The sequence below is a fragment of the Rana temporaria genome, chromosome 10 (genome assembly GCF_905171775.1).
Source record: "Rana temporaria chromosome 10, aRanTem1.1, whole genome shotgun sequence".
Taxonomy (NCBI): Eukaryota; Metazoa; Chordata; class Amphibia; order Anura; family Ranidae; genus Rana; species Rana temporaria.
The window spans coordinates 17,640,129-17,667,534 of NC_053498.1; the positions used below are offsets into that span (position 1 = coordinate 17,640,129).

Genomic DNA, 27,406 nt, shown 5'->3' on the forward strand with positions numbered 1-27,406 from the left:
CATTCACCTGATCTTGTGGTAACTCGCAGCAACATGTTACATGTGTTCATACATAACATTACTATTGATTTTCATCACCACCCCCAATGCATCTGCTGAAAATGTTTTGAATTTTTGTTTCCGAATGAATGGGCTGCTCTAATGCAAAGCATGTTTGCCTGCAATGCAATGAGCATACTTGTAAGCCAATGCAGCAGGTCAGACTTGTGTGAATGAGCCCATTGGTGCTATTCTGGAAATAACAGATTTGATGCTACTCTTCCACTGAACATATTTTTGTCATCTCCAGGCCTCCTATCTGCATCAAATCTCTTCCAGCTACCTCAACAAGGCCAGGGGAATCTCATGTCGGGTCAGCCAAGGCCTGGACTTCCCACTCAGGTGAGGGAATGTTTTTTTTATAGTCTTTGTAAGTGAACACGTTCGAAAACATTATAGGGGTTGCCATTGCTGACCTCTCCTGAAAATACTAGTTGCATACCTTCCATACTAAGACCCCTTTCACACTGGAGCGGTTTGCAGGCGCTATGGCGCTAAAAATAGCGCTTGCAAACCGACCCTAAACAGCCGCTGCTGTGTCTCCAGTGTGAAAGGGGCCTAATCCAATGGCTTTCTCTGCCATTGTTGACCTCTTGTCACATGACGTGCTTTATAATTATCTTGGGATAGGTGTGTATGCTTGTTCCTGGTCAGTGAATCCTAGCCAGGGGCAACTGGTATTCTCTACAGAAGTTCTCTGACGGCCCTGTTTTTTCTCTGAGTGCGGATCCCTTCTCAGAATGCCGGTTCCTTTTTTTCAGGCTGTGCCCCGTCCAGGGCCCCAGGATCCCCCCATTATGTCACACACAGAGCAAGCATCTCATCCCGAGGAGCCCAGTGATCTGGAGGAGCTGGAGCAGTTTGCTCGAACCTTCAAGCAGCGTAGGATCAAGCTGGGATTCACTCAGGTAGGAGACGGCATGTGAAACAAAAGAATGTTGTATTGCGAAGGGGGTTTGTTGCGATGGGGGTTTGGTACAATTTCCCCGTTTGTGTTAAAGTGTTAATGGACCCACAACGGTAAAATCAGTCTCTATATGCAGTAAAGCATGCTTGTTATACTCACTGTGGAAGCTAAGGGGTTAATCCTCTGCTTTGTGGGGAAAAAGGCCATTTTCACTGATCCTCTGCTTCTTCCCCTGTCCCCAATCTATCTTCATTTCAGAGCCTTGGGGGCACTCTGCACATGCTACTAGTTTGGTGTGTATTGCTAGAGGGCTCTAACCTTCTAGCAGTAATAACTGTAGTGTTTTAACTCTCTTCCTACCCATATTTATAGCAACAAAAAAAAAGGTTTATTTGAAGCAAACCCCTCTTTGTTTTTTTGTTTTTTTTGGTTTTTTTTAGGATTTAAATCATTTTATCATTGTAATTACCAGTAGCATAGGTTGTCTAGGCCCACGGTCATTGTCAAATTTATTATGAGAGATGCAGTTCTCGATTTATGTTATGATGTAGAGCAGGGGTCTCCAAACTATGGCCCTCCAGTTGTTCAGGAACTACAATTCCCATCACGCCTAGTCATGTCTGTGAATGTCAGAGTTTTACAATGCCTCATGGGATGTGTAGTTCCGCAACGACTGGAGGGCCGTAGTTTGAGGATCCATGATGTAGAGGGTATTTTGCAAAATGTTATGATTTTGTGCCTTCCTGCAAGTACCTCAGTATGATGTAGAGGGTGCTGTAGTGCAGGTGGGTGATGTTATGCATCACTATATAGTGATATAGGGAGTGTTATGCTCCAATGAGCTTTGCCAAGGATACTGATGATTTTTTCAATCATCCACAGGGGGATGTCGGCCTGGCCATGGGCAAACTGTATGGCAACGATTTCTCTCAGACAACCATTTCCCGATTTGAGGCACTTAACTTAAGTTTCAAGAACATGTGCAAGCTTAAGCCCCTTTTACAGAAGTGGCTGAGCGATGCAGGTAAGGCAGATCAGTCTTTGATGCAACTGCTGATCTCTTTTCTAGCCCCATTATTTGGCTACTAATTTATCTATCTCTCTGCCTAGAATCCATGTCTGTGGATAGCACTCTGCCTAGTCCCAACCCACTGAGCAGCCCCGGGGGAGTGTATGATGGACTCCCTGGCCGCAGACGCAAGAAACGCACCAGCATCGAGACCAATGTGCGCTTTGCACTGGAGAAAAGTTTTATTGCGGTGAGACAGACATGGTTAACAGTAATGAGACAACTTGCATGCATACTGTAAAGAAATAGCCTGAGGACGTGGTCGCTGCAATACATGTGTCAGTACAGGTTGTGTTGGCATGCATTTTAATGTATTTTAACTGACCAGGAATAGGAGTACGAGTCAATGCAAAAAAACAAACAAGTATGCAGGATTTTTTGCAGTGTAATTTATATGATCGGGGTCTATGAAAAATAACCTGTTTTTCTCTTGACCATGTATTTTTGGTTATTGTAGTAAAATGTATTTGTTGTGAGTGAGCCCCTGGTGGTTGTAAACCTTTTTCATATACCCAGTGAAGTGACTGGTCTCAGGTGATACACAGAGATGAAACAAATCCTTCTACGTAAGTTGTAGCTGTTCATCTGGAGTCTTCTCTTCTCTACATCTGTTCAAAGTCCAGAATTTATAAAGCTTGTCTGAACTTCCAGAAAGTGGGGGATGGAATGCTGAGATTACACTCTGCAGAGCACGGTTAGGAGAGCTGATTGGAGGAAAGGAACTCGCCCTTTTTCATACAGCACATGGGAACAGACCTGGGGCTGTCAATCTCAGGATGTGTTCTGGAGCTCCCTTCCGTCACCTTTTTTCACCTAGCGGCCAGCCTAAAAATTACACTTTAGGATACAACGGCGTAGGAGACGCCGCTCGTATCTTAGCCTAATTTAAGCGTATCTGGTTTCCAGAATACGCTTAAATTAACGCCGGCATAGATTCAGAGTTACGACGGCGTATGTACTGATACGCCGGCGTAACTTGCTCTGAATCTGCCTAAATATCTTTTACTTTCTGCTATAATTAATATCCCAGATTTAAAAAAAAAAAAAAAAAATATTTTCCTCAGTTTAGGCCATATATATATATATATATATATATATATATATATATATATATATATATATATATATATATATATATATATATATATTTGCCAGAAACAGAACGGGGGCCGCTGCACATCTGTACAGTAAATGTCTGCGCACGCTCACGCTCCCAGGGGTATCTGAAAACTGAAGCGCTCCAATATGGAAATTGGGACATTGGTAGGAAAAAGTTGAGATCGGTCTATAATATATATATATATATATATATATATATATATATATATATATATATATATATATATTATATATAAAACTGAAGCGCTCCAATATAATATATATATATATATATATTATATATAAAACTGAAGCGCTCCAATATGGAAATTGGGACATTGGTAGGAAAAAGTTGAGATCGGTCTATAATATATATATATATATATATATATATATATATTATTTTTCTATCCTTCTACATATTTTTGGTAAAAAAAAAAAACGCAATAAGCGTATATTGATTGGTTTGCGCAAAAGTTATAGCGTCTACAAAATAGGAGATAGAATTATGTCTTTTTTTTATTAATAATAATAATAATAATATTATTTATTATTATTAATAATAATTTTTATTTTTTACTAGTAATGGCGGTAATCTGCGACATTATAGCGGACACATCGGACACTTGACACATTTTTGGGAGCATTGACAATTTTACAGCGATCAGTGCTATAAAAATGCATTGATTACTGTATAAATGTCAATGGCAGGGAAGGGGTTAACACAAGGGGTGATCAAGGGGTTAAATGTGTTCCCTCTCTGTGTTCTAACTGAAGGGGGGTGGGACTTACTAGGGGAAATGACAGATCGCTGTTCATACTTTGTATGAACACATAAGCGGTCATTTCTCCCCTGAAAGAATCGGGATCTGTGCGTTTACGAGCAATTACGGGTGCACACTTTGCACATGGACACAAACGGCTATCTCTTCAGAATAACAAAAGATAAAAATCTGAATTCATTTTTTTTTTTTTTAATCCCTGCAATGTAAAAAGATTGAAAAAGGGGGAATGTTTTTTGTTTTGTTTTCTCAACAAAGGTGGAGTTTAACCTTTTTTCTACTCAATCCAAAACTAAAAAGAAAGACGTTTTGGTTATACATATTCTTGAAACTCTTGCCAGAAACAGAACGGGGGCCGCTGCACATCTGTACAGTAAATGTCTGCGCACGCTCACGCTCCCAGGGGTATCTGAAAACTGAAGCGCTCCAATATGGAAATTGGGACATTGGTAGGAAAAAGTTGAGATCGGTCTGTCCCCTTCCCTCCCCCTGCACCTCACTATTGGTGGTATTATTATTATTAATAATAATAAAAATAGTAATATTTTTGCTGCCCAGTAGTGAGATGCTGTGGGTGGGAGAGGGAGAGCCAAAGCTTGACTTTTTTCCACTGACATTAAGCAGCTGGCTATTAATGTGCGCAGCCTCCGGCAGGTGCTTCCTTTTACTGCCTGGTGAGAGTATAATATGTTTAACAACAAAGCGTGTCTACTAGGAGAGCCAGTCATCCCTCATTAAAAATATAAATAACAATGCATGCTTACACTGAGCATGCTTTGTTGTGGTTATCCAATCATTAACCATGTGTATTTTTTGTACCATGATTGCTGCACCCTTTATACAGTAAGTGCCAGTTCACACAGGGGCAACACGACTTGCAGCACGACTTGGAGGCAACTTAAGCGCGACTTTGAGCGTCTTACAATGCAACTTCAAGTTGCCTCCAGGACAGGCGACTTTGCCTGTGGCCAGTCACAGAATAATCAGCTCTGTGGGAGGGAGGGGTTTGCCTGAGTAAACTATTTCCTTGTCCTGTAAAGTTGCTTCAGTTAAGACTGAGATCCGACTTGGAGGCAACTTCCATTGAAATCTATGGGTACAAGTTGCCTAGAAGTCGCCTTGTAGTAGAGGAACCTTTTCTGAAGTCAGAGCGACTCTTTCACTTCAATGGAATTTCTTATGTCCAGCGACTTGGGGCAACTTGAGGTCTGACAAGTCAGATCCCAAGTCGGTGTAATGTGAACCGGTGATCTGACGATCTGGTTCCGGCCATCAAGATGGTTCCTGTAAGAACTGCGCAGGCGCAATCCTTGCCGACGGAAATCTCCGAACCTCGGCCGGCATCCAGGGCGACGTGGAATTTGAGGAAAGTGGCCAGTCGGCCTCACGTCCTCGCTTCGCTCGGACGGGTCGCTCCGCTCGCTCGGCCTCCTGGCTCTTTTTTTAACATCCTCCAATCCACGGGATGTTAAGGAATGAACCTGGATGCCGACCGAGGTTCGGAGATTTCCGTCGGCAAGTATTGCGCCTGCGCAGCCCTTATAGGAACCATCTCGATAGGGGAATCTTAACGACAAGTCACCAGCACTAAATTCTACAGGTTAAATTTACAAACCTCCCTTCCCCTTTACATAATCTTTTTATCTTTCCATGTACTTTTGGCCATTTTCCAGTTTCTCATTTTACTAGATGCCCTCAATGATTTTCTACAGATACTTTAGCCTGATTCTAACATCCCTTTTATCCACATTGCAGCTCACAGCAGCCTCTGGAGACTCTTTTATAATATTACATCTCATCCCCATAAAGAATATTCAAGATTTAGATTCCATACCCGTAACTAAAATGATGAAAACCAAAGGTCTTTTCATTAAAAATAATGAATATCGTGGTTGACCCCAAGGATTTTTTTTTTTTAATTCTTATGAAAAAGAGGACAGTAATGCTAAGCCATACACTATACAAAAAATCATTCAAACTCATTCTCGAATATAAACAAATATAAAAATATTTGAAAGTAAATATCACAAAGAAAGTCCATCAAGTAAAAGTGAAAAATTTAGATGTGAAGCTGACAAAAACAATGCATCCAAAAGCTGTGATAAGAGAGAGGTGACTTCCACCACTATACACACTGCCGCTTACCGACTTCCAATGATCTCCTCTAACGGAAGATCACAAGCGCTTCGCTCGGACGGGTCGCTCCGCTCGCTCGGCCTCCTGGCTCTTTTTTTAACATCCTCCAATCCACGGGATGTTAAGGAATGAACCTGGATGCCGACCGAGGTTCGGAGATTTCCGTCGGCAAGTATTGCGCCTGCGCAGCCCTTATAGGAACCATCTCGATAGGGGAATCTTAACGACAAGTCACCAGCACTAAATTCTACAGGTTAAATTTACAAACCTCCCTTCCCCTTTACATAATCTTTTTATCTTTCCATGTACTTTTGGCCATTTTCCAGTTTCTCATTTTACTAGATGCCCTCAATGATTTTCTACAGATACTTTAGCCTGATTCTAACATCCCTTTTATCCACATTGCAGCTCACAGCAGCCTCTGGAGACTCTTTTATAATATTACATCTCATCCCCATAAAGAATATTCAAGATTTAGATTCCATACCCGTAACTAAAATGATGAAAACCAAAGGTCTTTTCATTAAAAATAATGAATATCGTGGTTGACCCCAAGGATTTTTTTTTTTTAATTCTTATGAAAAAGAGGACAGTAATGCTAAGCCATACACTATACAAAAAATCATTCAAACTCATTCTCGAATATAAACAAATATAAAAATATTTGAAAGTAAATATCACAAAGAAAGTCCATCAAGTAAAAGTGAAAAATTTAGATGTGAAGCTGACAAAAACAATGCATCCAAAAGCTGTGATAAGAGAGAGGTGACTTCCACCACTATACACACTGCCGCTTACCGACTTCCAATGATCTCCTCTAACGGAAGATCACAAGCGCTTTCGGCTTAATACCCAGCCTGGGCCTTTGGTAAACTTTGCAATGGTCTCAGCGTCTTCCTGGGTAACACCACTCGGGTATATGTTGCAACACGATCCCCCATAAAGAAATAAATGTGTAAAATCTTTATGGTGATTTAATAAGTAAAAAGTATTGTACTTACAGTTAAGTAGAATATATAAAGCATAAACAAGCGGGCTGCCTCTCCATGCAGTTCCCAGAGTTTTGGGATGCATTGAAGGCGGGGACGTCAGCACGGCGCTCCTCCCTACACGTTGCGTCAAAAGGGATGTTGATCCTGCCATTTTTCTCAGAACCCTGCAAGTGCAGCTTTGCATAGCAACCAATTAGCTTCCAGGTTTTATTGTCAAAGCTTAAAGTAGAACTAAAGGCAAAACCATTTATTTTTGTTTTGGATAGAGGAGAGGAATTGGATCCACTGCCAGTTTTTACTGCTGTCCGTGCCCCCGTTAGGGAAATTCACCCTCTATTGTCCTGTTTACCATTATCATTAAAACATTGAAAGTGAAAGTAGAATGAAAGTTGGGTTGTCCCCAGAAAAATTAATGGACTGGGTTCAGTTCTGGTGACTGGGGGGGGGGGGGGGGGTTCTCCAAAGAATTCCCTTAATTTACAGGGATTTCCTCTCACTTCCTGTTTGGTTATGGGACAGGAAGTGAAGGGAAATCTCCCCATCAGAGCAAAGAGGGCACAAATAAACCTTACAGAGGTTATAACCCTCCCTTTTAAGTATTCTGTATCCAAAATGTAAAAAAAAAAAAAAAGTTTTGCCTATAGTTCTACTTTAATTTTAACAAACTGAAGTTAGTAGCTGATTTTTTTTACTATGCGTGAAAATAAATATTTTTCCAGAAGTGAAAAGGTCAAAGAAATTCTCTTACTTTGCCTGCATTGACAACAACCAGGTTTGTTTTTACGCAATGTAGTAATGGTTTTCCAATTTATGTTTTCCCACATTTTTTGTGCTGTACTCTTGTTGCATTCTCTTACGCCTCCTCTGTTCTTCACTGTGCCATCCAGAACCAGAAACCTACCTCCGAGGAGATCCTTGTGATTGCTGAGCAGCTGAACATGGAGAAGGAAGTGATCCGCGTGTGGTTCTGTAACCGTCGGCAGAAGGAGAAGCGCATCAACCCATGTAGCAGTATGCCACTCATCCCCACCAGCCAGGGCAAAGGGCAGATGTATGGGACGCATCTGGTAATGAGCCGTCCTGTCTTCTCAGCATGACACAGGGAAGCTGTATGGGGCACATGTGGTGACCACAGTCTCAGTTCAAACACGAAGAACCATTTGTAGTCATGGAATCCTTGCATACATAGTGGCCAGAAAAATAGATCCCCCCCCCACTCTTGCAGCAGAAGTGGGCTCACCCTGTCCATCTGCATGTGATTACTTTTGTAGACCAAGACATGCCACACCAACTCCACTTTCACACCTTATTTGCATGTGAATAACCCGACTCCAGACAAAATTATATTTTATCTTAGTTTTGGAGGGGTTTGAACCACTTTTTGTCTATTAGTTGCAGTCCTTTTTTAGGAGCTTTCACCTCACTTCCTGTTTAATTGATAAAACAGGAAGTGAGAAAAAAAACACCCACTTTCTGGTACTCAACAGGGATTTCTATTTTCTGGCTACTAAGGTCATGGCAAATACAGTGATATTTTGACTAGCATACTAGTCCGTCAAAGACTAGGTTCATATAGTCTTCAAAGACTAGATCCTGTAGTCAGCCTTCAGGACTGTGTTCCATCATTTATATGTGGGTGATCTCAGTATACGGTCCTGTTCCAGGACCATGCCAATTTGGAAATACATGTTCTATTATAATTGGGCAATGTTTCAAGCTCCTTGGGGATTGGGCGAGGTTGTTTTCTTTCTTTGAGCCCAACTCTGGGAAATCTGAAAAATCCTTCTTGCAGTGGGGCTGTGCTTGCACTGCAAGTGTTAAGTGCTCCTTTAGGTCTCGGGGAGAGCAAAATAAATTTTACTTATCTGATCCTTCACTCCCCTGGTTGACAACATTTCCTATGCTCCAGCGGTGGGCTGTCCCTCCCCATCATCACAAAAATGCAGGGCTAAGAACCCAGCACCAGTCTTGATATGAGGACCATAGACCACTGGAGCATAGGGGAGAAGATGCTGAAGGGTCCAGTCTAGAAGTACAGATTAAGTAAATCTTGTATGCCCCCTAGACCTAAACAAGTAGTTAACCCTTGTAGTGTGAGCCCAGCCCCACTGCAAGGGAGGATTTCTAAGTTTCTCAGAGTTCTGTTGCCTTTAATTGTTTCCTGCACAATAAGGTGGAGGATACTCACAGTACCTGTCCAGTAGGTGATTAGTCTTGTCTTTACCCTCTTGAAGCGGTATAACACCTTCTGCACACAGACACTGACTCACTGTTGCACAAATGTGTTCTCCACCTACGATTACGCCCGGAAAAGGGCAAAACGTGTCTGAGATGTTCTCTACAGGTGTAAAACAGGCGCTGAAGGCATCTTTTAATCGTGTCATTACATTTATGCAACAGAGAGTTGGTGTCTGTGCGCGGATGGTCACCATTTTGTTAAAGGCTGACAATGCTGTTGCTAATTGAAAGTTGCGCTAGCATTCTCAGCCCGTGACAGGAAGTGCGGATAGATTTTAGGTTTGCATACACTTTGTTGGGCAAATGCAGTGTGTGTGTGTGTGTGTGTGTGTGTGTATATATATATGTATGTGTGTGTGTGTGTGTGTGTGTGTATATAATAATTTATGAAGAAGAAAAGGATTTATTTTAAATAGAAAATTGCACTCACCCTATTAACAAATTTTATGCTAGGCATGGATATTCACCGTACAGACACTGGCAGTGATCCACATGTTTTGCACCATACAGCAACCCCAAATTTTACCTCCTGTCTCTCCTCAGTTTTCCTCACCCACCCTTCACGGTCTCATATCTCCTCCTTTCCTTGATCTGCTCCAGGTGCACACCCCGGTGTCTGTGCCCACGCTCACTTCCCAGGCTTCCAGTACTCTCAGCACAACAGGTAACCGGCCACCCATTCTCCTTGCACCCTATAACCCTCCATGCTCACTTCATTTTCTGCTGTTTATTTATTTAAAGGTCAGTTCCATTCAAACCTGATATGTCTGTTTTTTTGGTTAGGCATCTAATGCCGCGTACACACGGTCGTTTTTTGTGATGGAAAAAAAAACAACATTTTTAAAAAACGTCATTTAAAATGACTGTGTGTGGGGAAAACGTTGTTTTATGTCTTCTGAAAAACGACAAAAAATAAATAAATGTTATGACGTTTTTCAAAACGTCGTTTTTTGTGTCATAAAAAATGATCGTGTGTAGGCTAAAACGACGTTTAAAACAACGTTTTTAAACCCGCGCATGCTCAGAAGCAAGTTATGACGCGAGCTTGAATGGAACAGAGTGCCGCTGTACGTGCTGAATGTAACCGCGTTTTGCTAGAGCATTTTAAAAAAACGATGGTGTGTAGGCAACGTCGTTTTTTAAAATGAAGTTTGAAAAACGTCGTTTTTTTTACAAGACAAAAAACGACCGTGTGTACGCGGCATAAAGGTTAAATCACCCCCTGGCTTCTCAGAAGCTTCAATGGTGAGATATACTCACTATGCTGTAGCAAAGGTGTCCCCACTAATATGTATGTTCTAAGTTTTAATGGAATCTATTTTGGGGAGATGACTGTATATGATTTAGGTTTCCATCTACCCCACAGTTATTATTTTTGGGTGGAAGTGACCTTTAAAGTTGAAGTTTTTATTCTGCTTATTTTTTGCCTTTCCTAGTTCCTCCTTTTATCCCTACATTAACATGCTAATGCAAATTGTAATAAAAACCTTTCTGTTTTTCATTACTTACCATATTTTAGACCCAGTGATGTCATCACTTGAATTAATGACTAAATAATTTCACGAGCAGAGCAGTTTGGTTGGGAGGTGTGATATAGAACCAAGTTAAAGTGAATTGTAAAGTCATTTTTCTTTTTTATAATTGACAAACATGAATTGCACAGAGCAGCTCAATTCTCCTCCTTTTTCGGGTCCCACCAGTGCTCCTGACTCCTCCTCCTCTTCTTGGTGTGCCTAGGAAGTCTCTTCCTATTGTGGCACACCAGCAGGGGCTGTCTCCACCCATAGATGCAGACAGCACGGCTTGACCACGCCCTCCGCTCCCTCGCTGCAGGATTTGACTGACAGCAGAAAAAAGCCAATGGCCTGGGGTTGGGGGGGAGCCACTACAGAGGAGCACAGTGCTTTTTTGAGAGGGAGCCTAGGTAAGTATGAGGGAGGGATACTGTTACTTTAACCTCCCTGGCGGTATGATTCTGTCAGAAAAAACATGCTAAAAGCGGTACCATTATTTGCAAGGAAATTTGGCGTTTTATATTGTAGGTCTGTAATTTTTAGAAATAACTCACTTAAATCTGACCAAACAAGCTTCTAATAGGCATCCCGGGTATGACATTTTTTTAAAAACAAAATTATAAATTATAATATAATAAATAATTATAAATAATTATAACAAATAATAATATAATTATAATAAAAATTATTCAATAATGTAATCAAATCAAAATCACTGAAATTTGCTCAGTTGCAGAATTGTTGCTGTCATTATTTTTTTTTTTTTATGACGAATTTCCCCACAAATCGCTATCGCACAATTCTGCAAGTGATTATAATTTATTATCGCTGTTTTTTAGCTGATCTAAAACTATTTTTGACATAAAGGGACACTTTTGGTTGCTATGGACAATCTACAGTTTGCAGGGAGAAAGAAACGTTTTTATTATATAAAATGACATGCATGACACAGGACAGACCACTAGGGACAGGGGGGGTGTGTTTTTTTTACATACAGTACTGTAATCTATAAGATTACAGTATACTGTATGTAAGGTGTTTGTTTACTTTTTTGAATTTGGCGCCGTTCTCCGTCCCCGTGCGTCGTAACGTCGCAGGGAACGGAGATCGGCGTCACACGGAGGCACTGTGTGAATCGAGCGAGGTCCCACTCGCTCACACAGCGCGGTGGCATCGCTGGATCCAGGGACAAGGTAAGTAACTTGTGCCTGTGGATCTAGCGAGGCAAGCCCGTGACTGACACGGGGTTACCGCTCGCAGCAGGAAAATCTAACCCCGTGTCAGACTCGGGAAGACCGCCAGGCAGGTTAATCCCCCCCCCCCTTTTTTTTTTTTTACCTTAATGCAGGGAATGCATTGAGGTAAAATATGTTTAGGCTTTACAATCACTTTTAATAGATTTTCATGTAGAATCTAAAAAAATGCAGATAGATAAAAGTGCATTATTTACCACTTGTAGCTAGCAGGTGGAGCTCTAAGCAAGTCTAAAGTCTCATAAAGCAGCTGTTGTGCTGCACAGAGCCCTAAATGAATCAGAGAAGGACCCTTTCCCTCTGCTAGTAGAGACAGTAATGTTCTTATTGGTGTTTAAAATGTTAAGATTTTATACAAATACTAATAAACATGACAACATTATCAAAACCATTATCACTTCCCTTTAAAGATAACCTCTTGATTTATTGCATCCTGTTGTAACCCAATCAGTGGGTCTGTGCCTCACTCGCTTTCTCTGTGTTTCAGTGACTACCTTACCTTCCGCTTTGGGGTCTCTTGTTCATCCTCGCCCACCTTCCAACACAGCACCCCCCTCTGCCACACCCCCACCAAGCAACAGCACAAGCGCCAGCCCCCAAAGCAGCACTCATTCTGGGCTTAGCCTGACAGGACTTAGCCCCAGTACAGGGTAAGTGATGGAAAACAGCATGGAGACAGTTATGCTTGCAACAACCACAAGATTTTTTTTCTTTTCAGAGACCAAACATGGAAGTAAGACTCTCTGTTATAATGTGTGCAGAAAGTCGTGAGAGCTGGGAACTCGGGTGCAGGGGTTATGATGGCAAAAGATACAAGGAGCCACTGAGGAATCCAGTTTGTAGCAGGCTGACCTCTTGCTACACTTTTCTTAATAGAAAAATTGGAATGGTCATCATTTGTTGCTCATAGCAGCCAACAGATTTAAAAATTAAAATAAGGATTCTGATTGTCTGCTATAGGCAACAAGAGAAATAACCTATCCCATTTCAAGTCCTTCTTTCGTGTTGCAAAATCCTGGTATGGTATATTTTTACATACAGTGGGGAAAATCATTATTTGCTCCCCTGCAGATTTTGCAAGTTTGCCCACTAACAAAGAAACGAAGGGTCTATAATTTTTATCATAGGTGTATTTTATATGACGGAGACAGAATATTAACCAAAATTCCAGAAAAAACACATGATACAAATGTTATAAACTTTGTTGCAGTTCAGTGAGTAAAATAAGTATTTGATCCACAAGTAAAACATGTCTTAGTACTTGGTGGATAAACCCTTGTTGGCAAGCCCAGAGGTCAGACGTTACCAGGTTTGCACACATCTCAAGAGGGATTTTGGTCCACTCTTCTTTGAATATCTTCTCTAAATACCTAAGGTTTCTTGGCTGTCACTTGGCAACTCAAAGTTTCAGCTCACTCCATAAATGTTTCTATAGGATGAAGGTCTGAAAACTAGCTAGGCCATGCCATGACATTCTTGAGCCACTCCTTTGTTTCCTTGGCGATATGTTTTAAGTCATTGTCATGCCCCTTCTTCAAGGTTCTCATCCAAGGTATTTAATTTTTTTAGAAACTTTAGATTTTTTTATCAAACAACCAAACAAAACATTTGGCATTGTGTAAGAAAAAGGGCACAATTTCCAAGAATGCTATGACATTTCTCACAACTTGTGCAGAGCTATTTGCATATTCAAGTGAGTGGAACAGTAAGGCGAATCAGTAAACCATATTAAGATACATATCTTTGTTCATTAGAAATTAGTAATATACCCAACGTTTGTACAGGGCAGAGTAATCTTACTGCTAATCATAAGATATACAGTGAGAATCGGTCAACGTAGCCCTGAAACAATGCCACTAAAAAAACTTAAACTAAAACCAAGCCTACTACTATCAGAATAATTATAAGTTCGACAGCTCTATCTACGTCCTTTACAATCCAGACATATCAGATAGTCTTGGCTTTGCCTTCGTATGCTTACCTCAAACACCATTATAGGTCCTGCAAAATGTGCAGAGACGAGCTATAGGGGCTAACCCTGGAAGGAGGGATTTTAGTCCACTCTTCTTTTCCGATCTTCTTTAAATCCTTAAGGTTTCTTAAATATCGCTTGGTAGTTTCAGCAACTCCGTAAATTTTCTTTAGCATTAAGGTCTGGAGACTGGCTAGGCCACTTCATGACCTTAATGTGCTTCTTCTTGAGTCACCCCTTTGTTGCCTTGGCGGTATGTTTTGGGTCATTGTCATGCTGGAAGATCCATCCACAACCCATCTTCAGTGTTCTGGCTGAGGGAAAAAGGTTATCCTCCTCCAAGATTTTACAATACATGTCCATTGGCCCCTTAATGCAACAAAGTACCTTTTAGCAGAGAAACCGCCCCAGAGCATGATGTTTCCACCTCTGTGCTTGACTGTAGGAATTGTGTTCTTAGAGTCATAGGCCCGGATTGACGTACGAGTTACGCCGGCGTATCTCCAGATATGCCGTCGTAACTCTGAGTCCAAACCGTCGTATCCATGCGCCTGATTCTTAGAATCGGTTACACATAGATTTGTGTTAGATCCGACCGGCGTAAGTCTCTTACGCCGTCGTATCTTAACTGCATATTTACGCTGGCCGCTAGGGGCGTGTACGCTGATTTACGCCTAGAAATATGTAAATCGTCTAGATACGCGAATTCACAAATGTACGCCCGGCCGACTCAGTACATTTACGCCGTTTACGTTGGGCTTTTCCCGGCGTAAAGTTACCCCTGCTATATGAGGCGTACATGCGGCGTACCAATGTTAAGTATGGACGTCGTTCCCGCATCGAATTTTGAACATTTTACGTCGTTTGCGTAAGTCGTTCGCGAATAGGGCTGGGCGTCATTTACGTTCACGTCGAAAGCATTGGCTTCTTGCAGGTTAATTTTGAGTATGCACACTGGGATACTTTCACGGACGGCGCATGCGCCGTTCGTAAAAAGCGTCATTTACGTGGGGTCACATGAAATTTACATAACACACGCCCACATCTACCACATTTGAATTAGGCGGGCTTACGCCGGCCTATTTACGCTACGCCGCCGCAACTTTGGTTTGAGAATACGGCACTTGCCTGTCAAAGTTGCGGAGGCGTAACGTAAATAGGATACGTTACACCCGCACAAAGATACGCGATTCTACGTGAATCCGGGCCTGTGTCAGCATTTTTCTTCCTCCAAACACGGCGAGTCTAGTTGATGCCAAATAGCTCAATTTTGGTCTCTGAAGTTTGAAAATTAACATCTAAATGATTCTGAGAAGGATTGGGAGAAAGTTCTGTGGTCACATGAGACCAAAATTGATTATGACCCTACGAACGCCATTCCTACCGTCAGGCATAAAGGTGGAAACGTTATGCTTGGGGCTGTTTCTCTGCTAAAAGGTACAGGGCAACGTTGCCCCTTTAAGGGGCCAATGGATGGGGCCATGTATTGTAAAATCTCAGATGAGAACCTTCTTCCTTCAGACAGAACGCTGAAGAGAGGTCATGGATGGGTTCTTCCAGCATGACAATGACCAAAAACATACCGCCAATGCAACAAAGGAGTGGCTCAAGTAGGTTATAGTGGCCTAGCCCTGGCCAGACCTTCATCCTATAGAAAATATATGGAGGGAGCTGAAACTTTGAGCTGCCGAGTGACATCCGAGAAATCTTAGGGATTTAGAGATGTGTAAAGAAGAGTGGACCAAAATCCCTCCTGAGATGTGTGCAAACCTGGTAACCAACTACAAGAAATGCCTTACCTCTGTGCTTGCCAACAATGGGTTTCTCCACCAAGTCATGTTTTGCTTGGGAATCAAATACTTATTTTACTCGCTGAACTGCAACTTCATTTATAACATTTGTATCTTTTGGGTTTTTTTTCTGGATTTTTGGATGATATTCTGTGTCTATCATTTCAAAATACACCTATAATAAAAAATTATAGACCCTTAATTTCTTGGTAAGTGGGCAAACTTTCGAAATCTGCCGGGGTTTAAATTATTATTTTCCCCATTGTAGTTATATGTATACCATACATGGCTGATGCCACATAGCAGGCACCACTACTCCCAGCAATCTCCACGTGCTTCAGGGTCCTGTACTGAGTAGCCAGCCTAATGCATTGTGAATACAGGCAGCCGGGAAACCATTCAGAAACTGCTTTTCATTTTCTGAATGAATGCAAATCATTCTCTGATTTGGACGAGGTGAAGAGCATGACTTCACTGTACCCACCTATCTGCCTTGTCCAATCGGATAAAAACTTTCTCTAAATGGCACCCATGCTGAGGGGCCAACCTCCCTGTATTCATAATACATGTTAACAATGTTTCTCTGATTGGACAAGGTGGAGAGGCGGGGAATTTTACGTCATTTTGTGCACCTCCTCCAATCGGAAAACTATTTGCATTTATTCAGTAAATGAAAAGCAGTTTCACAATAGCACAGGACCCAAAGTGGAAATTGCTGGGGTAGTGTTGTCTACCTAGCGATTTTTTTTCCCCATCACCCAGGTATTGTATATACATAGTTATATTGGTCCAAATATACTGTACATGGAATTCTTCTTTAAATAAAGCACAGTGAGATTTTTATTTGAAAGCCCTGAAGGGAGATTGTGTTGCAGATGAACAGCAGGCAGGAACTGAAGGTGGCATCCGACAATTATTTGTTGTGTAGATCTAAATGATAAATATACCAAAAAGTACAGACTTTTATTAAACCAGCAACACCGATGTGCTACATTGACCTCTGTTCCAAGTTTATGTAAAATGTGATATATTTTCCTCTGTTATAGTAATTGTTTGTTTAAGATGGAGCAGAAGACAAATTTGTATTGTTCCCGTAAGAAAGAACCTTCACTCTGCGCCACGCTGCTTCTCAGTTTGCGTTACATGATGCTGGCAGCAGCTGGAGAGGATCACATAGATGCCTTGTAATGCGTCTGACAGCATGGGTAGCTGCGAGCGGTGATCTTATTAGTGGCATGTCATAGTACTGCTACATAATCACCTTAGACAGCTGCTTCACTTCACTACATGGAGGAGCCTCTGCAAATGAGAGGATTTTTTTAAAATCATGTACTAGTTATGAAAAAAAAAAAGTTTTACAGCGGGTTTAATAACTGTTCCTTCTGGTACAAAAGGGACTGCTAGTCCCATCAATCCTTTTATTCGGTCAAAATGTCCTTCCAGATATAGTGAAGTGTATGCATCATCCAGAAGTAAAGAAAAAAAAATAGTCAAGGATCTCTGCAGTCTGATGAAGCATTGAGATCCTCTAGCACATGGATTTCCAAACTTTTGAAACATGTTTGGTGGCCTTCAAAATTGACGGGGGGTGGGAGACTATGGCCAGTGGGAGTAGAAATTCCCTGACATCAGTGGGAGTAAATAATGCCATAGGCTTGGTCAGTGGGAGTAACAAAATCAAAAGATTGGTGTTAGAGGGAGGAATAGTGTCCCATCACTGGTGTCAGTGGGAGGAATAGTGTCCCATCACTGGTGTCAGTGGGAGGAATAGTGTCCCATCACTGGTGTCAGTGGGAGGAATAGTGTCCCATCACTGGTGTCAGTGGGAGGAATAGTGTCCCATCACTGGTGTCAGTGGGAGGAATAGTGTCCCATCACTGGTGTCAGTGGGAGGAATAGTGTCCCATCACTGGTGTCAGTGGGAGGAATAGTGTCCCATCACTGGTGTCAGTGGGAGGAATAGTGTCCCATCACTGGTGTCAGTGGGGGGAATAGTGTCCCATCACTGGTGTCAGTGGGAGGAATAGTGTCCCATCACTGGTGTCCGTGTTAGAGATTGTCAGTTAGAGGGACCGTGCCCTGTCTTTGGTGTCAATGGAAAGTATAGTACCTCATATCAGTAGAAGGAACAGTGCCAAAATGGCTGGATAAAGGCAAGCAAAGGGCCACATTCAGCCTGCAGGCCGCAATTTGGAGACCCCTGCTCTAGTATATGACTAGTTATAGCCCAACTTTGGGCTCCAGGCTTTCCTTCTCAGTGGCACCCCACCCCCCAGAAAGCTCCACTCGTAGTGGGTGTTTTTTTTATTTTTTATTTTTATACTCTCCGCTTTCCAAGGTCCTACTCGACCTCTAGTCATCCTTAGTGGTGGGTGGTCTTTGATAATACAGAGGTATGCTCGGTGTCGAGACAAGGTCCTTCAGCACCCAAGGCAAAAAGTCCAAAGGTTTCTTTTTTTTAATTGGGTTAGGTGGCCCTCCTCCTCCCTCCATGAGCTGTGGTCCTCGTAGCATAGGTTGCAGGTCCTGCCCTTTTTGCGTCCCACTCCTGCTGAAGAGGCCAAGGCGACTGCCTCTTTTGCCTACCTGTCAGCCTGTCCCTTGATCTGCTTTATATATTACACTCTGAGTGAACCATGATCACACCCCCTTATAAAGAGGATGCATAATTCCCTGTACTCATAGTATGTCCTTAAAGGGTTAATAAAGGAAAAAAATATGTTTCTTTAAAATAACAAACATGCTATACTTGCCTCCACTGTGCAGTTTGTTTTGAACAGAGTGGCCCCGATCCACGTCTTCTGGGGTCCCTCGGCGGCTATCTCTGGTCCTTCCCGCAAGAACACGCCACATTCATGCGAGAGAGCTCACATGGTGATGAGTCCTTGCGGGCGCGCTCCCGTGATACAGCAAGCGGCCATAGCCGCTCACTGTATCACTCGGCCCTGCCCCTCAGCGCGCCGCGTCACTGGATGTGATTGACAGCAGCGCCAGCCAATGGCTGTGCTGCTCTCAATCCATCCGCTCTAGCCAATCAGCGGCCAGGCTGAGCGGCAAAGAGGATCTCGGGACCGAGCGCGGGACTTTCTAGGGGTCAGGTAAGTAAAATGGGAGCTCGGGGCAGCATCATCAGATGTTTTTTACCCTAATGCATAGATTGCATTAAGGTGAAATTTTTTTTTCCCTTTACAACTCCTTTAATTGGAGTTGAATGAAGCCAAGCGTCATTCATCCTGGAAGACTGAGTACATCTTGTGGCAGAAAGAAGGTACTACAGAAAACTGCACTGGCAAGGAGGTTAATAATGCCACCAGATATAATTTTTTCTATTTTAAATACTGGCTGGGGCTCCTTTTTACGGAAAAAAAAAATCGATTTTTATTTTTTGTTGTTGTTGGGCTTTGAATTGGACCTATACTTTATATATGGTAATTTTGGCAAAGTAATGGATTCACTTGCTAGCACACACACTTCACTGCCAATAATTGTTCAATCCCTTAATGCCTCAACAAATAGTTGGTGATTATAGGGAAGCGTATGACTCTCGTCCCTTTTTACCATAATGTACCACTTGGGGCAGCCAATCACCAGGCCCAGACATTGCTGCGGGGGATTGGGACCTAAGCTTCAACCCAGAACTTGTGTAGGAATTTTTATTGCGGTCCTGTTGGAAAATACTGAGCAGTGCGGGTAAAGACCGCGTTGGCAGCTAAATGTACAGGTTTGCGAAAAGGGAATGCTATTATAGAAAAAAAATATAAATATATAAAATGTTAAATTTACCACAGAGATCACTTTATCATATGTGCATATTTTATTAAAAAGTCTGTACTTGCTGGTCTAGTTATCATATAGATCTAAATGAGCTACTGTACATTATTGACTTAATTCCCATCCTTTGTTCTGTTTGTTTCTTTGGAAGCCAGTTATACTTGCCTGCTCTGTGCTACAATATTGCACTGAGCAGTCCCTTGCCTCCTCTTTCACAGTCTCCCACCAGTGCTCTCTGCTGCTCCTCCTACTCGCCCGGAAAAGTACCCCCTCAGCAAGTGTGGTGCTAAGGGAGCAACCATGCCGGTGTGCTCCTGATCTGGGCTGTGTGCAGGGCCGAAACGCCTTATCATACCCAAGCTGCGTAGTGGCCCGCCTCCCACTTGTGTCATAGCGCGGTGACGTCACTCGTGTGCACGCTTCTGTACTAAGGTCTGCCCTCACGGGTCAGGTAGAGGGCCCCTTAGCAGAATTTTGCTTAGGACCCCAGGGAGGTCAGGATTGGCACTGACTGTGTGTCTCCATAGATGCACACAGCCCTGGTAGGCCCCTTCCCCTTTTACTTTTCACAGGAGTTTGACTGACAGAAGCAACAGCCTATGACTCCCGATGCCCTCTGCTTTTAGAGTAAAAGCACTTGGACTTTAGAACAATTTTAAGGATGGCCACTTCAACCATGGCACTGCTATTCACGTCAGTTGAGTGGCACATATGATTGTCTGGTCTTGGAAGGTTATTGGGACTTGTCTGACCATACATTATTCATAGTGAAACATGTGCCAATCCCAATAACTTAATGGCCACCCTAAGACCAACCTGCTATTTTAATTAGGATACATGAGACCTGACAATCTGGTACCAAATGAAACCTCTATTACCTAGATAAAGCAAAGGCACATGGTGCTAGAACCTTTTTTTATGGGTCTTCGTAGACTGCTTTTACAAAACCTCTGATGGTACCTTGAACCTTCACTGTAAACACTCTTTCTAAAAGTTTGAATATTAGAAGTTTACATGCCCCAGCATAACGAGAGGCCTGGGCTTTGTGTGACGGTATGTGTGCCCATGCCCCTCCTTGCAGAAAATGGCTTGATAGACCTAGACCTCAGTGTAAGGTATGATCCAGGTCTCCTGACCTCCCATCCTAGAACTCCTTCTGTTGCTAATGTCTCCTGCACCTCCCAACTAATCTTTTACCACTCTTATCAGCTCATTCCCCACAGTTACAACCTTTCGGAACACCTGCCCCACCCTATTAGATTGTAGGCTCTTCTAAGCAGGGCCCTCTTAACCCTCTTGTATTTTATTGTATTGTATTGTAACTGTATTGTCTCCTTTTTATATTGTAAAGCGCTGCATAAACTGTTGGCACTATATAAATCCTGTATAATAATAATTACCTCTCCTCTGCACCAAGCCTACCCAACCTCTACACCTACCTCACCCTTGTATTGTGTCCTCTTTTCTCCAAAAGAAGTGATTAAGCCACCACATTGTGCCCCATTGCAATCGTAACCTCTGCTATCCCTGTTGCTATGCTGCAGACAGTATTTGCACCTCTTTCTGCACATACACTTGTATGTCAGTGTTGCTTTGTACTTGTTAGTGTAGACGGGTTTACTGCAGAATTAAATTCCTTACCTGTATGTAAATCTGCCAAAAACCTATGCCTGCAAATGATGGTTGTACACATAACTGAATAAGGGTAAGTAGGGTTTGCAACATTATAAAAGTGATTTCATAACCTGCTTGAAGAACACTGATGTGCTATAACTCAAGACAACCAACTTCACAGCAACGAAAAGAGTAGATTGTTAAACCCTCGGTTGTTATGTGTTACAGCACAACATTGTTCATTGCAATAATATGTGAATATAAATGCCTGTGTTCAAAAAAATCGAACTTTTATTTGCCAGGTTTCAAACCTTCCCATCATCTCCATGTTCTTGGTCTTACAGGGGCACAGTGCTCGGGGTCAGTCCGGGGTTGAACCCGGCCCTCATGGCTGGAAACCCACTGGCCACCATACAAGGTTTGTAGGATAGGACGAGTCGCATGATAAATCATGGCATGCTTCATCCCCATTAACCATTGTCGTGATGCCTATGACATTTCCACCACCACATTTCATGTCACTGTGGACACGCGTCCATTCATCAGATGAACGGTTTGGCAGTTGCCGTAAGCTGTCTGAACTAAAACACCCCTAATTCTCAGCTGGAGCTTTGGAAACCGTAACTGAAAATGGTACAATACATCAGGGGCCCTTTAAATGGAACCACAGAGACAACTAAGAAAGGTAGCCATAAAATCAGACAAATTTTTTGGCAGCAAAGCTAACCATCTACTTCTGATTTTGGCCTACTATAACCCTGTGGCCTGCTTGTGAAACGGTGGTTTCCACCAAAGATAATGGACCACACTAGTCAATCCTTTGTCACTAATCAATGTGATCTGAGCCAAGAGTAGACCCTTGGGGCTGGAAGTGCAGGTGGGCCAAACGTATGTGCAAACATTTGTGGAGCTCGCATCTAAAAATTATAATAATAAAAAAAAAAATCTGTAGATTCATTGTTAGGAAATCAGTTAAAGGTCAGCATGATGACCAATAAATCTCAGGCTATAAGATCTTAACTTAATTAGATGCTTAACTTTTTTTCCTCGTCCAAGCCCTTAAGGGTGCGTTATGTTTTCTTTTTAAACGCCAGACCCTAAGTAAAATGCAGAGGCTGCTAAATAACTGTTCCCTGCACATATCCACTTATAACTTTTGTGTTTTTCATGAAGTCTACAATGGAAAATATAGAAGTGTCTTTAATGATGTTGATACCTTTTTGGGCCTATTCATGCAAAGTGTTTCTTTAACACATGCTAAGGTGGGCTGCATTTAGGCATGCAACTCTTTTTTTTTGTAACGCAGGGCAGTAGAAATACAAGATGGTTCACATGTGTCCATTGCGGTGCGCTACATTGCAATTGTGTTGCATTAGCTAAGTGTGTTAGGTTGTCATTCAGAATGAATGGCACCACAACTCTCCCCAATGTAATGTGTTGCAGTAGCGTGTTTTACACAACACAATAGTGTACAAGGGCCCTCATGAGAACGGACCGATGGACCGTTTTCATCGGTTAACCGATGAAGCTGACTGATGGTCCGTCACGCCTACACACCATAGGTTAAAAAAACAATCGTGTCAGAACGCGGTGACGTAAAAAACAACGACGTGCTGAAAAAAACGAAGTTCAATGCTTCCAAGCATGCGTCGACTTAATTCTGAGCATGCGTGGATTTTTAACCGATGGGTTGTGCCTACCAACAATCGTTTTTTTCACATCTGTTAGGAATCCATCGGTTAAATTTAAAACAAGTTGGCTTTTTTTTAACCGATGGTTCCCACACACAATCGGTTTGAACCGATGAAAACGGTCCATCAGACCATTCTCATCGGTTTAACCGATCGTGTGTATGCGGCATTAGTCTGACTTTTATCCTAGGCTGGTAATGTACTGTGCATTTATCAAATAAAATGCATCTAGTGCCCTCTAGTGTCAACTGTAGGTACATCAAGAAGAAATATGTCGTATGCTTTTGTCGACTTCCCTTTTAAAAAATGTAATGTAGTGGCCTTTGCAGTACATTATCACAGCTGCAAGAAGTTTAAAGCGTCAGCACTCTTGATTTGCACATTTTAGCTCCATGATCCATAAGTCCAACCACACCACAACATGAATTTTCTCAAAGGAGATTGGCGATGACACCCTACATAGCTCTCAACACTGGTTCCTTTTGATGTCTCCAAAAGACCAATGTTGCAGAGAACCAACGCCAGGACTTGGGTCCCAAAAATGCCATCTGCAGTAGGGAATAAAAAGATCTCTCAACGTACTGCTGACATACAACTGTGCCATGTACTATGGGAGTTGTAGTTACAACTGGGGTTTGAAAGTTGACAGTTATTTCTGTAGAGTCATCGATAGTTCTACTCATCCATATTTCAACCAAATCGTGTCTTTCACATCATGATGGGGGTGTATTCTATAAAAGTTTCAGATTTTATTCTGGTATGTTGCACTTTTTAAGTTGCTCTTTAATATCAAAAAGGCTGGTAGTATGAATAAAACAAGATGACCAGCTAAAAATAAAAAATAAAAATAAATTACCTTTTGTTTTATTAAGCTGCGTTAAAAAACGCTTAAAAAGAAGGCAGTACAAGCCCAAATTCCATCATTTAGGACATTCCAGTGGCTATGGTAAGGAAGCCCTGTGGAATAACATTTTATAAGAAATATTTATAGAAGATATTAGAAACCACATGTTGTTTTTCGCAGAAGCTTTTAAAGAATACCACCTCCAAATCTGCACCCATTGCTACTTTCTCCTGTCCTAATTCACCTCTCTTTTTTTTCTTTTAGCTCTGACCAGTGGTGGCTCTCTGCCACTCTCCGGTCTTGATGCCAGCGGTAACCTCATCCTTGCCAGCGGTTCCTGCATTTCCAACTCGCATAGTTTGGTGAGTCCTCCGCTCTTCCTGAACCCTGGAGGTCTCCCCCTCATCGGCCATGGCATGGGACGCATTGCATCTGCTGGAACCCCAAGCCTCTCCCCGGCCTCCTCCACTTCCTCTGGAGACGTTGCCATGACCTCCTTCCAGCACAGCCCAGGAGGCTCCCAACACAGTGGGGAGAGCGATTGAGAGAGAAGCCCTCTCTCTCCCCTTTAACCTCCACCAGCACCCATGCTGAGTCTCTACGTACCTGGGGGCTCCTGGATACCACAAGGGGTTAGAGGGAAGAGCGTGTTTCAGAAGGCGCTGCCTCTGGCCCCTTATTCCTCCCAGCAAAGAAGTGATATGTGTGGAGGGGGGGATTGGAACTCAAAAGAACGTCCTAAAAAACCAAACAAGCCCAGAAACCTAAACCAAATAAGAACCAAAACCAAAAACCCAAACCTCGGAAATACTTCAGAGAAACCAAAAATTTGCTGCACCCCCAGCGGGGGTGTACAGAGCTCCCCGACCAAAGGAATTTCCAAAGACTGAACCCCTCTGCTCTATCTTGTTTGTCATGTTGAGCTTTGTGCCATTTTTTTTTTTTTTCAGTTACAGATGAGTATGAGCCAATAACAGGGGGCAGAGAGTACCTCCATCCATCTCCCTCTTCGTGCTCTACATTCTTCTATTATGGGGAATGGATGTTATAAATTTTAAAGAGGGAGTGGCTGAAGCCTCACCATGAGAGTGTCCACTCAATGAGGTGGCGTGTATGGGTGACATATAGGGGCTAAGGTGAATTGCACCCTTTTTAAAATGGCCACCACTGCCCCCCCTTTCTACACCAAATACCAAAACGACAGCTTTATCCAAAGCCTAATGTACCTAGAACCTCAGAGTAACTCTGTGTATATGTGTGATTGTCCATATTCAAAAAGACACACATAGATTTATTTATAACTTTTTATGTTTAGCCAGCACTGAAACCCTTTCCCTTTTTGCCAACCCATTTCTAATTAATTAATTTATTTATAAAACAAATCCTTCCCCACAAAAACGATCTATAGTATTTACAGAAACCCTGTTTTCCTGGTTTTTCTTCTTTTTTTTTTTTTTCAATTTGTTTTTTTAAACCCTTTTTTTTACATTTTATTTTTTTTGGTAGTAAGAATACTGCCATTTAGAATTTTACAGATCAAACCAAAATAGCTTGTCCCTTTTCCCTAGTTTATTTTCCATTGACATTTTTTTTAAATGACTACTTTTGTAAAAATGACTACTTTACGTTCTCCATATTGTATTAATTCCTTCCCTCCCTGCCAAATAGTCCTTTTTTTAAAAAGAAAAATCTATTTATGTATTTTAACCCTCTCTGTGCACAATAGCATTTTAAGCTTGATGTATACTAGCAGCATTGCTTTTTGCCCCCTATCTTTTGCTCTTTTATTTGTATTTATTTATTTATAACGATGCCAAATTTTTTTGTTTTTATTAACCTGTGTCTCATGGGATAAAAATCCAGGATCATGTTTCCGTGGATGGACAAAAAAAATACCAAAAAAAAAAAACATACAAAGCAAACCAAAAAACGAAACCAAAATAAACACAACCAAGATACCAAAAAAAATCAACCAAACAAGAACTTGATCTCTGCCGACGTTGTGCCAAAGTACAGACTCTTGAGCGTTGGCAGAGTGAGGAATAGTGTTACCAAAAATTTTTACGTTCCCCCTCCTTCTGTGCCCTGACACCCGTGGATGATGATAAAATGGGGATCAAAGGGTGAGGGCTGCAGGGGCGCGCGTCTTTCTCTGTCTTATATACCTCATCTGAAGAAGCCGATCTTATGAAATGAAACTCAAGGAGGGAATGTTGTTGAAACCAAAAAAAATAAACTTTAAGTTTCGGTGAGCTGCGAGGAGCTTTGATTGTCCCTCCTGCATCCACGTCAACAAAAGCTTTAACGGCCTCTTTAAAGACTTCTCATTTTATTTTTCCATTTAAATTTTTTTTTTTTTTGTGGGTTTTACAAAGAAAGTTCTTTTCTTGTTTTTCTCTGTGCCAAAGTGTTTTTGAAAAAATAAATAAAAAACCTATAGACTTATTGAACCTTCAGAGAAAGCGCCATGTAAAGAGAGGGGGAACAAACCGCATACCAAAAATTTCCACGACAGGTGGAGGACTTATCAGAAAGATGGATTAAAGAAAAAATAGAGGAATCAAGACCAAAAAAGAAACACTCTTTTTTTCCTTGTTCTTTATCCTTTTTTTACATTTTTTGTTTTTTTTAGCTGTTTTATTTTATTTTTTTCTTTCTTTATAAAAAGTGAACTTTGAACTTTCTCAAAAGGGACATGGGCCTCATTCTAGCTTTAGCTTTAGACGTGATGGAAACAAAAAAAGTGAAGATTTGTAATCGGGGGGTTAAACGAAAGATGATACTGTGAAAGGGAATGCTTACCAAATTATGTTGTTTGGCCCGTTAGCTGCCAAGGAAGATTGCCTTGTAATGTCTTGTAGAATATCTTGCAGTGAAAAGGGTTAACCATACTTTTTTCTTTTTTTTTTTCTTTTGCTTTATCTCTCAAACTGTTTTTGAGAAGGGCAGTAAGAGTGAAATCAATGGGGTAAATTAACCAAAAATGGTACTGTATGCAGGTCTAATTTTGTGTCTACTCCTATGTGGCAGCGGTGGGTTTAAATATTGGTGGCTTGGTACAGATATTGTTCATTCTAGACACCTGTCTAATACCACAACCTGCTATGTAAACCATTGCCTCTTTTTTTTTTTTTATAACCATATAGCGCATGCTCACTTTTAAATAACCAGTTGACTTTAAAGGGTCAGTCCACCCAGGTCGTAGTTTGGGTCTGAGCAGCTGAGTCATTTCCTGATGTTGTATATCATTTGGCAACTCTAGTGGTGAAATCTTCCTGCCATTTGGTTTGGCTGTGTTTCAGCCTACTATGGTGTTTCCACTTCTTAGTTTGCATTCTTGTTAATGAATAAATAAGTAAGGTAACAACTCCGTACTCCTCAGAGAGAGGCAGATATGCAGAAACCAAATGCAGGGATCTCATCACTGGAGTCTCTAGACCAGTCTTTCTCAACCAGGATTCTGTGGAACCCTCGAAGTTGCTAGGGGTTTCTTGAGCTGTGGCCTCTGATCTGATGGTGCCTGGATAGTTCCATACCTAATGCCACTTGGCAGTGCCAGCAACCTGACACCAATGATCTTTTAGGCTATCTTGAAGGTTGGCATTCTGATTACCACTGTAAGGTGGGCATTCTTCCCTGACCACGAGTGTAACAAGCACTTTCACACTGAGCAGTGATGACTTAATTTTAGCAGTG

At 41.8% G+C, this 27,406-nt stretch overlaps 1 protein-coding gene across 1 annotated transcript in view; it reads left to right on the forward strand.

The window, feature by feature from the left end:
- Window positions 1-25,621, forward strand: part of POU2F2 (POU class 2 homeobox 2) — a 52,732-nt gene extending 27,111 nt beyond the window's left edge. Inside the window, exons 8-16 of the mRNA XM_040327314.1 lie at window positions 290-381; window positions 801-947; window positions 1,829-1,970; window positions 2,057-2,205; window positions 7,911-8,090; window positions 9,862-9,925; window positions 12,516-12,678; window positions 21,520-21,593; window positions 23,975-25,621. Coding sequence (XP_040183248.1) covers window positions 290-381; window positions 801-947; window positions 1,829-1,970; window positions 2,057-2,205; window positions 7,911-8,090; window positions 9,862-9,925; window positions 12,516-12,678; window positions 21,520-21,593; window positions 23,975-24,255 — 1,292 coding nt within the window. The 3' untranslated portion in view covers window positions 24,256-25,621. The remainder of the gene's footprint in view (window positions 1-289; window positions 382-800; window positions 948-1,828; window positions 1,971-2,056; window positions 2,206-7,910; window positions 8,091-9,861; window positions 9,926-12,515; window positions 12,679-21,519; window positions 21,594-23,974) is intronic.
- Window positions 25,622-27,406: the final 1,785 nt, after the last annotated feature.